At 40.4% G+C, this 12,593-nt stretch overlaps 1 protein-coding gene across 1 annotated transcript in view; it reads left to right on the top strand.

Moving 5' to 3' along the window:
• The first annotated feature begins 1,018 nt into the window (after positions 1-1,018).
• Positions 1,019-12,593, top strand: part of clec16a (C-type lectin domain containing 16A) — a 269,823-nt gene continuing 258,248 nt past the window's right edge. The window contains exons 1-3 of the mRNA XM_043711087.1: positions 1,019-1,023; positions 1,375-1,503; positions 11,025-11,158. Coding sequence (XP_043567022.1) covers positions 1,019-1,023; positions 1,375-1,503; positions 11,025-11,158 — 268 coding nt within the window. The remainder of the gene's footprint in view (positions 1,024-1,374; positions 1,504-11,024; positions 11,159-12,593) is intronic.

Below are 12,593 nucleotides of genomic sequence, written 5' to 3'. Positions count from 1 at the left end.
GAGGCGAGTCTGCTAGAACATGAGCATTTTATTCCCCGCAGCGTCGCCACAACCAGGTCTCATCTTACAACGGGTCTGGCTTATACTCACTCTACATGTTACCGGAACTGGGAGCCGTCAGTTCTCGTAGAGCGGTTGCCAACAACCCACGCTCGGCGGTTAAACGTAACCCCGGAGCAGACTCACCGAACTGGAGACTTTTCCAGCTGATATACTCTTTTCCAGATATAAACATTCATGTGAACAGCAGAGCAAGGCTAAAAAACACATTCCATTCTGGTTACATACAGATAAGAAGATTCACACGGGGAGGTGTGTAATAAGATTCACACGGGACTAAGCAACACCTCCATTCCGGTTAGATTCACACATGTATTGGGACATAATTTTTTAACCGTTTCACCACACTTGCTAATAAGCTATAATCGAGTCTTTGAACAATATATTAGCTTCATAGTTACAAATTCACAACCTTACTAACATTAAAAAAACTAATTTTCTATTAATAGCCTATCAGATTTCTTTATTTTAAAAATTTGGAATTTATCATAATTTTTAAAAACTTTGTTTGTGATGTTTGAGCTTAACTAAACATGTTTGTGATTAGGTTATCTTAAACATTAAGTTACAAATGAAGGGATTCAGTGCTGTTAATTTCTTGCTTTGTGGTCTTGACAATGTGCCATCATGATTGGCTAGATATCTTGTTTGCTGACATTACAGCGGGGTATCCCTTTGACTTGGCATCAGATTTTAAGCACCCATAGGAAAACTGAAGCCTATGCCATAAAGCTGTTAGATCTTTATGGAACCTTTCTTTGAGATTACTGGAAAATGCTGTGGCTTTAATGCTTACAGTAACATCTGAAATTATGTAATTATTTGCATGGCTTCCAATTTTGATTTGGCTAGCAAAAGATACAATGTAAAACCAAGTTTAGTTTACACAGGTGAGTTGGAAGGGAAAATTAGTGACTAAGTTTTCTGACTAGTGTTCAGATCAGTCTAAGAGGCAGCAATGAGGTATCCTTGCTAATAACTAATTCTGGATTTTTATGTTACCCTGCACATGTGAGCAGACTCCAGAAAGTTACTGTCAGGTTTTGTGGAATTGAGGGTGAATTCTGACATTACTGCCTTGGTTTACTTTTGCAAAATTTTGCAATGCACAATGTAGTCCATACTAAGTTAATGGTAGCTTGAAAATATAGCTAAATGTAATAAATTTTCAATTTCAATTATTATAGTTAAGCTCTTTCACAAGAATCAATTATACAATTGAGAACCTGAGTCATATGGATATGAGCAGGTCCCTTACAGTTTTGCGCTTGATCGTGCTAGGAATTCATGTTTTAAATGTTAATATTTCTTTAGGTACATGTACCATGTCTTAACAAAGAACACGACTGTGACAGACAGCAATCGTAACCTGCTTGTGGAGACCATTCGTTCTATTACAGAAATCCTCATTTGGGGAGATCAAAATGATGCCTCTGTTTTTGAGTAAGTTCTCATTCATATTCATGCTTCTTTTTGTTTGAGTAAAATGATCACAAAACAATGTCTGTATTGATCCATTTTATCCTAGGAGAAATGTACTCCGTGACTTCAGTGAGATAATTTGCTGGCAAGTTATTGCTTAAGTGGAAAGAGATTTGAAAGTCTGGTTGTGTATGTCTTCCTGATGAACAGGCAGCATGTTCACGAGATTTAGACTTTTTTAATTTCTTAAAAATTTTTTTGGATTAGTATTCTGCCAACCTGTTCCATCTTTTATTCTACACTGATGCTTTACACTCTGGGTGTGACCCAGGAGCAAGAAAATTCTGAGGGTGGCAATTCAAATAACTTGAGTAAGAAGGAGAAATCAGAGTCGAAGAGTGTGGTGCCTGAAAAGCACAGCCAGTCAGGCAGCATCTGAGTATCAGGAAAATCAACATTTTGGGCACAAGGGCTTATACCCGAAATGTCAACCCTTCAGCTCTTTGGATGCTGTCTGACTGGCTGTGCTTTTCCAGCACCATACTCTTCAATCTTTAGTAAGAAGACCCACAATTTTGTGGGCTCTGGCTGTGTTCAGGCCTGAGAACTTTGATATGCTACACCCACTGGCACAACCAATGTTTCGCATTTTTGAATGAACCTTTTAGTTAATCCAGGGCTTACACCTGAGTTCTCTGCTGCAGAAACACCATTGCCAACTCAGAGTTTGGGACCCTAATTTCTTGTCCTATGATTTTGGCCAACTGTTTGGGAACCCTGATGTAGAGTCTGTAAGACTTCAAAATCACAGCCTTGTTATTCTTTTTGATTCCTTTAATGGAAAAACACTTCTGCATGAGGCTGACTGTAAGGCTATTACAAGGAAGGATAGGAGGAAGGATGGCAGGCTGTGCTAAAACAAGGAGTAAAATGTTCGTCAAACATATTAAGAGTGAATGATAGAGTGGAGCTCATGAGGAACAAGCAAGGTAAGCTGCTTACTGAAGCAAAGCATATGGCAGATGTACAAAATGAATATAGTGCTTATGTCTTTACCAAATTAGAAGATGGTGGCAGTGGCCTGTTTGAAAATGTTGTTGTTGAGCAACTGAACAGTACAGTGATAGTTAAAGGAGAGGTGCTAAAAGTGCTGTTAGCATTCCAGGTGGAGAAGTCCTCAGGCCTGGATGGGATGCATCCTAGATTGGTGAGAGATAAAGGAGCAAATTGTGGAGCCATTGATGGAAACTCTCTACGCTACTCTGAACACAGGCTTAGTTCCGGGGACTAGAGCATTGCAAATATGACGCTGCTGTTTAAAAAAGCTGCAAAGGTAGACCGATGGAACTACAGACCTGTCAACTTGACCTCAATAGTGGGAAAACTGATGGAAGTCATAATACAGGATCAGGTAAATGTATATACACTTGGAGAAAAATAACTTAATACTCAACAGCCAGCATGACTCTGTCAAGGGCAGGTCATGCCTGATACATTTAATTGAGTTTCTTGACAAGGTGACACAGGCTGAATGTATATTTGGACTTTCAGAAAGCATTTAATACGGTATCACATGAGATGTTGGTTAGCCAATTAGAATTGTTTGAGATTGATATGTGCTTGGCAGCATGGTTTAGAAGTTGGCTAAATATAGGAAACCGAGGGTAGGCATAGATGGACATTTCTCAGAGTGGAAGTGAGTTGCAAGTAGTTTTCCCAGGGATCAGTTTTGAGACTCATGCCTTTCCTGATTTATCAAAACAATTTTTTTAGAGGTGGATGTTGAGGGCAAAATCACTAAATTTACAGATGATACTAAGCTAGGGAGAATTGAGAATTGTGAGGATGATGCTGAGTGACTTGAGAGGGACATTGACAAGTTGGTCAAATGGGCAGACACCTGCCAGATGAATTTTACTGCAAGGAAATGTGTGAAGAAAGGGAAAATCAGGGTAAGACTTGTATACTTAAGGTCCTGAAAAAAATTTAAAATGAGCTACTTTTTCATGCAGATGGTGGTGTGTGTATGGAATGAGCTGCCAGAGGAAGTAGTGGAGGCTGGTACAATTACAACATTTAAAAGGCATCTGGATGGGTATATGAATAGGAAGGGTTTAGAGGGATATGGACCAAATGCTGGCAAATGGGACTAGATTAATTTAGGATATCTGGGTCAACATGGGCGGGTTAGATCAAAGGGTCTGTTTCAATACTATGCATCTCTATGACTCAAATGTATTTTGGTAGAAGAAACACAGAGACGGAACACAGGGTCACTAGTGCAGATTTGAGGAGCATACAAGAGCAGAACAACCTCAACATTCATGTGCATGATTCTGGGAAGGTGGCCAGGCAAGTTGAAATAAGGTGTATAGGATCCTTGGGTTTATAAATAGATGCGTACAGTATAAAAGCTAGGAAGTAGTGCTACACTTCAACAAATCATTGGTCAGACCACATTTGGAGTATTGTGTTCAGTTCTGGGCACCTCCTTTTAAGGATGTTAAAGCCATGGAGAGAATTCCAAGGAGATTCCTTGGAATGATCTCATGTATGAGGGATTTTAAATACAAGGAAGGATTGGCAAAATTGAGCTTATTCTCCTTGGAGCAGGGAAGATTAAGAGGTGAGTATATTGAGATGTTCAAAATTATGATCAATTTTGACAGGGTAATGAAGGATATTCTATTTCCACTTGTTGGTATGTCCGTCACTAGGGGGTTACCATTTCAAGTTTGTCAGCAAGAGAGCTATGAGTGAGAGGAGAAGAAACTTCTTTACACAGAGTTGTTAGGGATTGGAATGGTTGCCTGGGAGAATGGTGGACGCAGTTTCTATCCAAGATTTGAAAAGAGAGCTGGATAACTGTGAAAGTGATGAATTTAGAGTATTATGGAGATAGAGCTGGAGAAGGGGACTAGCTGGTCATTGTATTTGTACTGGCTCACAAAAGAAATGTGTCAAATGGCTCCTTCTGTGCTGTAAAATTCTATGATTCTGAGGTTTGTGGGCAGAAACCAGTGTTCATTATCAACACGGTCACAATGCTGTGCTGCCCACCTGTTGCACCTTGAGAATCGTGCCCATAAGATTCTTTTTTTGATTAATCTTATTAGCTCAATGAAAATGAGTGTCTTGTAAGTTTTGACATCAGATTCTCAAGTGCTTGCCAATAATTTAATCTAGTTTTGTTGATCGCCCTGATGAAGTTTTGAATATGTATATAGTTCTCTTTGTTCTGGGAAGAAAAATACATTGAGTTCAGCATGCTGCCACCTTGAGTCAAATGCTACATTCATCCCTGGTTAGTTTTGCTTTATCCAGAACCATGAAACCAGCTTCAATCAAAAATGTTGTGCGGATGGTCCATTTTGGCCTCTTCTTGAAGTTCCCACCATTGTTTAAGTTAGCCAAGGGTGATTCACGTGATCTCCACAGAAGTTGTGGTCCTTTGCAATATCCTGCCTGTGGTGCTGAAGATTTACCCACCTAAACTTGCTGTTTCACTTGCTCAGCTGGTGCACTACAGTTATGACACTAACATCTAGATATTTTCTAATTAATCTTTAGAGATATGTGTACGTGAATGCAGGCCTCTGGCCCAGAGATGGGAACACTCCCATTGATCGACAGGAGCCCCAACACCAGCACATGTCCAATAAAGTAGAAAATTGCCCAGCTGTGTCCATACACAAAAAGCAGGACCAAACTAATTTGCTCAATTACCAGCCTGTTAATCTATTCTGTATCATTAGCAAAGCAATGTCAGGTATAATTTACTCATCAATAACCTGACAGCTAATGCACTGTTTGGGTTCAGTTGGCATTCCTTACCTCCAGATGTCTTTCTATCCTTGTCCTGAACCTGGATGAAAGAGCTGAATTCTAGATGAGTGATTAACTGATTGCTTTTCAAATCAACGTAGCATTTGATAGTGTGTCATCAAGAAGTCTTGTTAAATCTCGTCAATGGAAATAGGTGGAAAACTCTTCTAAGGCTCAAATAGGATTGGCCATGCTAAATTGCACAGGGTTGTGTCCAGGGTTGTGCAGGTTAGGTGGATTAGCCATGGGGAATGCAGGCTTACAGGAGTAGAGTAGAGGGTGTAAAGGGTTGGTGTGGACTCAATGGGTTGAATGGCCTGCCTCCACAGTGTAGAGATTGAGAGTCTGATACCTGTACAAATAAAGGTGAGTTAGTTGTTGGAGTTCAGTCACCTTAGTTCTAGGATGTTTCTGCAGGAATTCTTCAGAACAGAGCCTTGGGTCCAGTTGTCTTCAGTTGCTTCTCTATCATTTAAATTTAGAAGGAAGGTAGTTGGAAGGTACTCCCACACCAAGAAAGCTATGCAACATTTGAATTTTGGGCTGATAAATAGTATAGAACAAATGTTACTTACGATATTCAAAAAAATCGAAAACTAATCACCCTGTTCCTTGACATTCAATCGTGTTACCCTCATTTAATACCTTGCCATTGTTATTTCGAGCCACAATGCACCAAAACAGAATTGGGCCAATTGTGACTGCATGAGCAACTCAGAGGTTAAACATTGTGAGCACCTTGCCTCTAGACTCCACACAGCCTTTACAACTCCTACAAGGCACAATTCAGCAGCGTAATGGAATATATTCTGCTGTTCCAATAACGTCAAGGAAGCTCCACACCATGACCAAGCAATTCACTTGACTGGCACCCAATCTACCACCATTAAACATTCACTCCTTCGACCATCAGTGATTTTGCTTGTGCCATGGTGATAGATGAGAAAACTCAATTATTCGAAAGTTTGACATTGAAGATAAGGTATCAGAAATACTGTCAATCCTTAAAATTAGCCAGACCTCCAAACTAGGTGAAATGCATTTGAAGATAGTGAATTGAAATGGCAGGAAATAATCTTTTTCAATTTTCCCCAGACTCTGGGAGTGTCATAGAATTTCAAATGTAACATTCTTGTTCAAAAAAAGGTTAAGGATAAGCTTAGCAATTGCAGACCAGTCAGTTTCACTTTAGTGATGGGGAAGCTTCTTGAAAAGATGAGGGATAGAATTAAATGTACATGAATTTCCAAAACTGAAAATGTGTTGCTGGAAAAGCGCAGCAGGTCAAGGAACAGGAGAATCGACGTTTTGGGCATAAGCCCTTCTTCAGGAATCCCTTCTCCTGTTCCTTGGATGCTGCCTGACCTGCTGCACTTTTCCAGCAACGATCTCCAGCATCTGCAGTCCTCACTTTCTCCTCGATGAATTTCCAAAAGGCATTCAACACAGTGCCACACAACTGACTTGAGAAAATGTATAGTTTGTGGCATAAATGGGATCCCAGATGGGGAGAACGTTTGTAAATGTAAGGTAATATTTGGAGATATTAGTTGTTTGACCTAAATTTTGAAGTTTCATTTTGAAAATTAGTCAGACGTACCACTTTCCAGTCTTAGAGGTTTTTCTTTCTAGAAATAGAAACATGGATGCAAAATTGGCTTGAGGTTGAAAACAAAGAGCAAAGATTAATTAATATTTTCATGCTAAAGGAATGTTAGTATTGGAGTTCCCCAGGCCTCCGTTCTGGGACCCTTACTTTTTCTGATTATGTATTAATCACCTAGATCTTGGTGCGCAGGGAACAGTTTGCAAGTTTGCTGATGGTATAAAACTTGGAGAATTAATGTTATGAGGAGAGCAGTATATATTACAAAGATTTTGAAAAATCAGTGAATTGGACAGGTTGGTAAAACATTAAATTAAGTATGGAGAAGTGTAAGGTGAGACATTTTAGTGGAAAGAACAAGTATAAGTGATGTTATGCTAAAGAATGTGTGGGAATAGAGAGACCTAGGTGTATCTGTGCATAAAACAGCAAAGGTGGCAAGGCACTTCTTGCAAGCAGTTAATAAAATGTATTCTTGGCTTTATTAACAGGGGAATGGAGTACAGGAGCAGAGGAAGGTATACTCCAATAAAACACCAGCTGTACGTCAGCTGGGTTACTGTGTATCATTCAGGATGCCTCCCTTTTAAGAAGAATGTAAACACATTGTGGAGAGTGCAGTAAAGGTTTACAGGAATGGTTCCAAGGATGAAACACTTCAGTTAAGAGGAAAGATTGGACAAGTTCGAATTGTTCTTGAGAAGAAGAATGCTAAAATGCATTTTGGTAGATTTCAAAATCATGAGGGGACTGAACAGAATAAATGGGGAAAAAAAACTTCCCTCATTTAAAAGGGTGACAAATGAAAGGGTTGCAGGTAATTTGCGAAAGAAACAAATGTGATTTTTTTTTTAAAAAAAGCTTTTCACAGAATGAATAGTTGGTCTTGATTGCACTGCCTGGATGTGTTGGAGGTCCAGCTGAGGCGTTAGAGGGGATTAAATGACTATTTAAATAGGAACAATATTTAGGATTATGGAGAGAAGCAGGAGTATGGCACCAAGCCCATTCTGATCCAGTGCTGACACGGTAGGTCAAACAATGTTCATTCTTCACTGTCACAATTCTGAGAAATTCTGTACACAGTGATAGCACTGGCTACAATCTGCTAGACATACCGCAACAACTTGCCGGGGTCGTACAACAACATCTTCTACCACATAGACGGATAAGGGCAGCAGGCTCCTGACAACATGACCATCTGCAAGTTCCCTTCCAAGTGACTCATCCTGACTTAGCAATTTACTGGCTTTTCCTCATTTCATGCTAGGTTTAAATGTTGCAAGTTCCTTCATTGCTTTTCAGACTGGAGGCCTGTGACCAATGGTATGCTGCAAGGATTGGTGCTGAGTCCACTGCTTTTTGTCATTTGTATAAATGATTTGGATGTGAACATAGGTATGGTTAGTAAGCTTGCAGATAACACCAAATTTGGAGGTGTAGTGGACAGTGAAGAAAGTTACTTCTGATTACAACAAGATTTTAATCAGATGGGCCAGTGCGCTGAGGAGTTGAGTTTAATTTAGATAAATGTGAGACGCTGCATTTTGGAAAGGCAAATCAGGATAGGACTTATACGCTTAATGGTAAGGTCCTGGGGAATGTTGCTGAACAAAGAGACCTTGGAATGCAGGTTCATAGTTCCTTGAAAGTAGAGTGTCGGGTAGATAGGATAGTGAAGAAGGCACTTTGTATGCTTTCCTTTATTGGTCAGAGCACTGAGTATAGGAGTTGAGAGGTCATGTTGTGGCTGTAGAGAACATTGGTTATGCCATTTTTGGAATATTGTGTGCAATTCTGGTCTCCCTCCAATAGGAAGGATGCTGTGAAACTTGAAAGGGTTCAGAAAAGATTTGCATGCATGTTGACATATGTTTGGAATGAGTTGCCAGAGGAAGTGGTGGAGGCTGGTACAATTAAACATTTAAAATACACCTGGATGGGGATATGAATAGAAAGGGTTGAGAGGGATATGGGCCAAATGCTGGCAAATGGGGCTAGATTAATTTAGGATATCTGGTTGGCATAGGACCGAAGGGTCTGTTTCCATGCTGTACATCTCTATGACTCTATAACAGTGAATCTAAAAGGTGGCTCACTAGCACTTTGCAAAGGCAACTGGGATTGGGTCATAACTGCTGGTCCAGTGTGATTCCTACTCCTGTGAATGAACAGGAGAACAGGAACATGGGATGAAGTTGCTCATTATAGAAATTTTGTTCCAGTTTGTATACAAAACCTATCTGTTCACAAACATCCATCTTTTCTACACAAGTGCATTAGACAATGTGTGCATTGGGTTATCAGACATGGAAGCTTTGACAAATATCATATGCTATTTCTATGGCAGTAGAGATTCCATTTTTTTTTTCCTCTTGATGGTTGGATGATAAAATGCCAAGCAATATAGCACTATCAAGTTAACACTGTTCTGCAATGACTCCTAATTTTTAATCATCACAAACAGTAGTAGCTTGAATTTATATATTGTCTTTTAATTAACTGGATTTGAATAAAATTTTAAGACATTTGATGCCTTGACTGAACCATTGTGGGTGAATGGGACCTTCTCTTGTATAGCAGAGTGTGGTTCATGTGTACATTGTGAAGGATGGATGACTCATTATGGACGCATTGAAATAGTTATACATGAAGGTCACAAGTGCATTGATGTTTTCAGCTGTAGATGTGTTAAGGTAGGAGTGGAATTGGAAAGTGTAACAAGTGAAAGTAGCTCTTTATGATGGAGAAAGTATGGATTGAGAGCTCAGCTGAAGGATGATTGAAACACAGGTAATTTGTGAGCATCCTGGTTTAGCTAGAAATGGTGCTGAGAAGGATGGTGAACGTGGTAGTGGGGAGAAAAGATTTGTCAGGGTTGAAGGAAATTATTTCAGTCCTCTCAGTTTTTAACATCTCATCTATGAATGTCTGACAGTCAGTCTACCATAACAAATCCTGAACAAGTTGACGGAGAAGTAAAGCTGTGTGTCTTCATTGTGCACATAGGAAATTATCTACATATATTTAGATTATGTTATCATAGGGTTGGATATTGTTTGTAAGAGGTGTTCACTGATGGACTATTGAGGGTCTTAAGGTAAAGTAATAGCTGTGTGTGGGGAAAGGAATCTGATGTTGCTGATATTCTGAACATGATCTGATAATTAAGAATTGAATCAGGCTTTGCAGAGCCACTGTGAAGGACATTTGAATGTGAAGATTGGAAGAGGATTGTGTGACCACCTAGGTGAAAAGCTGTGAAGGGAATAGTACATTGTGGTCACAGTCATAGTTGGATGTACTTTTATGATTTAAACCAAATGTTGTTATGGTGTCAGGAATGGAAACCTGATTAGTGGGCGGCACGGTAGCACAGTGGTTAGCACTGCTGCTTCACAGCGCCAGAGATCCGGGTTCAATTCCCGCCTCAGGCGACTCTCTGTGTGGAGTTTGCACATTCTCCCCATGTCTGCGTGGGTTTCCTCCGGGTGCTCCGGTTTCCTCCCACAATCCAAAAAAAATGTGCAGGGGTTAGGTGAATTGGCCATGCTAAATTGCCCGTAGTGTTAGGTGAAGGGGTAAATGTAGGAGAATGGGTCTGGGTGGGTTACGCTTCGGCGGGTCGGTGTGGACTTGTTGGGCCGAAGGGCCTGTTTCCACACTGTAAGTAATCTAATTAGACAGATTCAAACACTGAGTTTGAGAAAGATGGGGATGGATTTGGAAAGTGGTATTATGTTCAAGAATTTGGAAAAAATAAGAGATGTTGATGGGATTCCAGTTTGCAAGGACAACAGGTGGCCTCTTCAGAAGTGGTGGTGAGAACTCAGTTTCTCTCCCATTCTTTCAAAACTGAAGTTCGGGTCTAGGAAACAATGTTTTGCATTGTGGGAGGAATGAGAACAGGAGAAAGATGGATGGTCGCAATCTTTGTGCAAGATGTTTCTGGACCTGTCATGATGTTAGAGATAAGGTGGCAGTTGGGATGACAGGATGGGATTTAGGATTGGACTGGGAGTAAAAATAGACTTGCATTGATAACCTGCCTCTGTGTAAAATAGCTAATTACATTGTACTTGAATGCTAATGAAAACAAATTTTGTTTCAGCTTTTTCTTGGAGAAAAACATGTTTGTTTTCTTCTTAAATATATTGCGCCAGAGATCCGGACGCTATGTTTGTGTACAGCTGCTTCAGACCATCAATATCCTATTTGAAAATATTAGCCATGAGACCTCTTTGTGTAAGTATATATTCTTTTGTAATTTTTTAAAATTGCATTTTCAGTTGTTCTGCCTTTCTGTGAGCACACTAAATGTTGCATAGACTATTTTTCTCAATGCATTAATACGTTCAGCAAAGAAGGACAATTGGATTAGATTAGATTACTTAGTGTGGAAACAGGCCCTTCGGCCCAACAAGTCCACAGCAACTCACCCAGACACATTCCCCTACGTTTACTCCTTCACCTAACACTATCGGCAATTTAGCATTGCCAATTCACCTGACCTGCACATCTTTGGATTGTGGGAGGAAACCGGAGCACCAGGAGGAAACCCATGCAGACACTGGGAGAATGTGCAAACTCCACACACAGTTGCCTGAAGCGGGAATTGAACCCAGATCTCTGGCGCTGTGAGGTCACCGTGCTGCCCATTACTTTTGTTCCACTTGTGAACCTTGTCACTTTCTCTTGTTTGACCACTAATCTTAGTAGTGAAGGAATCACTGTCTCCAGGAACTCCTTGTACATGCTGGCTGTTGACTCTTGAAAATAACTGCATGGTTTCCCTTCATTTTGTCTGTGATAATTCATTCAGTATAGTCACGCTGGCGGATGTTGTTGGCCGGTACTGAGCTCTTCCCCCTTTGTTTCTGTTTCTTTCTGTGCTTTGCTGTTCTCTTTCTTTTTGGCTGGGAAATTGAGGATATTGTGGTAGGGAAGGAAGCCACCAGTGGCTACCGGCTGCTTATGGAATTGTGAATATGGGGAGAAAAAAGAGGTCTCTACTGTATCCCCAACAACCAATCACTTGTGCATCCGCTGGAAATAATGAGCTGTGAGAAGGATGCTGAGTTGTTGTAGTGTGATTTGGACAGGCTGAGTAAGTGGGTAAGTGCATGGCACATGCAGTATAATGTGCATGAATATGAAGTTATCCACTTCGGTAGTGAAAATAGGAAGGCAGATTATTACCTGAATGGCTCTAAAATGGAAGAGGGGAATATTCAGTGGGACCTGTGTCCTCATGCACCAGTCGCCAAAAGTAAGCTCGTAGGTGCAGCAGGCGGTAAAGAAGACCAACTGTATGTAGGCCTTCATACTGAGGATTCAAGTAAAGGAGCAAGGATGTCTTGCTGCAATCATACACATCACTGTTGAGGCCATATCTAGAATATTGTTCAGTTTTGGTCGAATTATCCAAGGATGTGTGTTCTAACCATAATGTAGCAAAGGTTTACCAAATTGATTCCTGGGATGTCAGGAATGAGGAGGGATTGAGTCAGTTAGGATTATGTTCATAGGAGTTTAGGTAAATGAGGAGAGGTGGGGGAATCTCAGAAACCTATAAAGTTCTAACTGGAAGGAAGGATGTTCCTGATGGTGGTGGAGCCCAGAACTAGGGGGTCATAGTATAAGCATAAATGATTAACCTCTTAGGACTGAAATGAGCAGA

The sequence above is a fragment of the Chiloscyllium plagiosum genome, chromosome 21 (genome assembly GCF_004010195.1).
Source record: "Chiloscyllium plagiosum isolate BGI_BamShark_2017 chromosome 21, ASM401019v2, whole genome shotgun sequence".
In the NCBI taxonomy this organism is placed as follows: Eukaryota; Metazoa; Chordata; class Chondrichthyes; order Orectolobiformes; family Hemiscylliidae; genus Chiloscyllium; species Chiloscyllium plagiosum.
The sequence above is the reverse complement of the archived record's forward strand: the minus strand, read 5'-3'. Positions and strand labels throughout refer to the sequence as shown.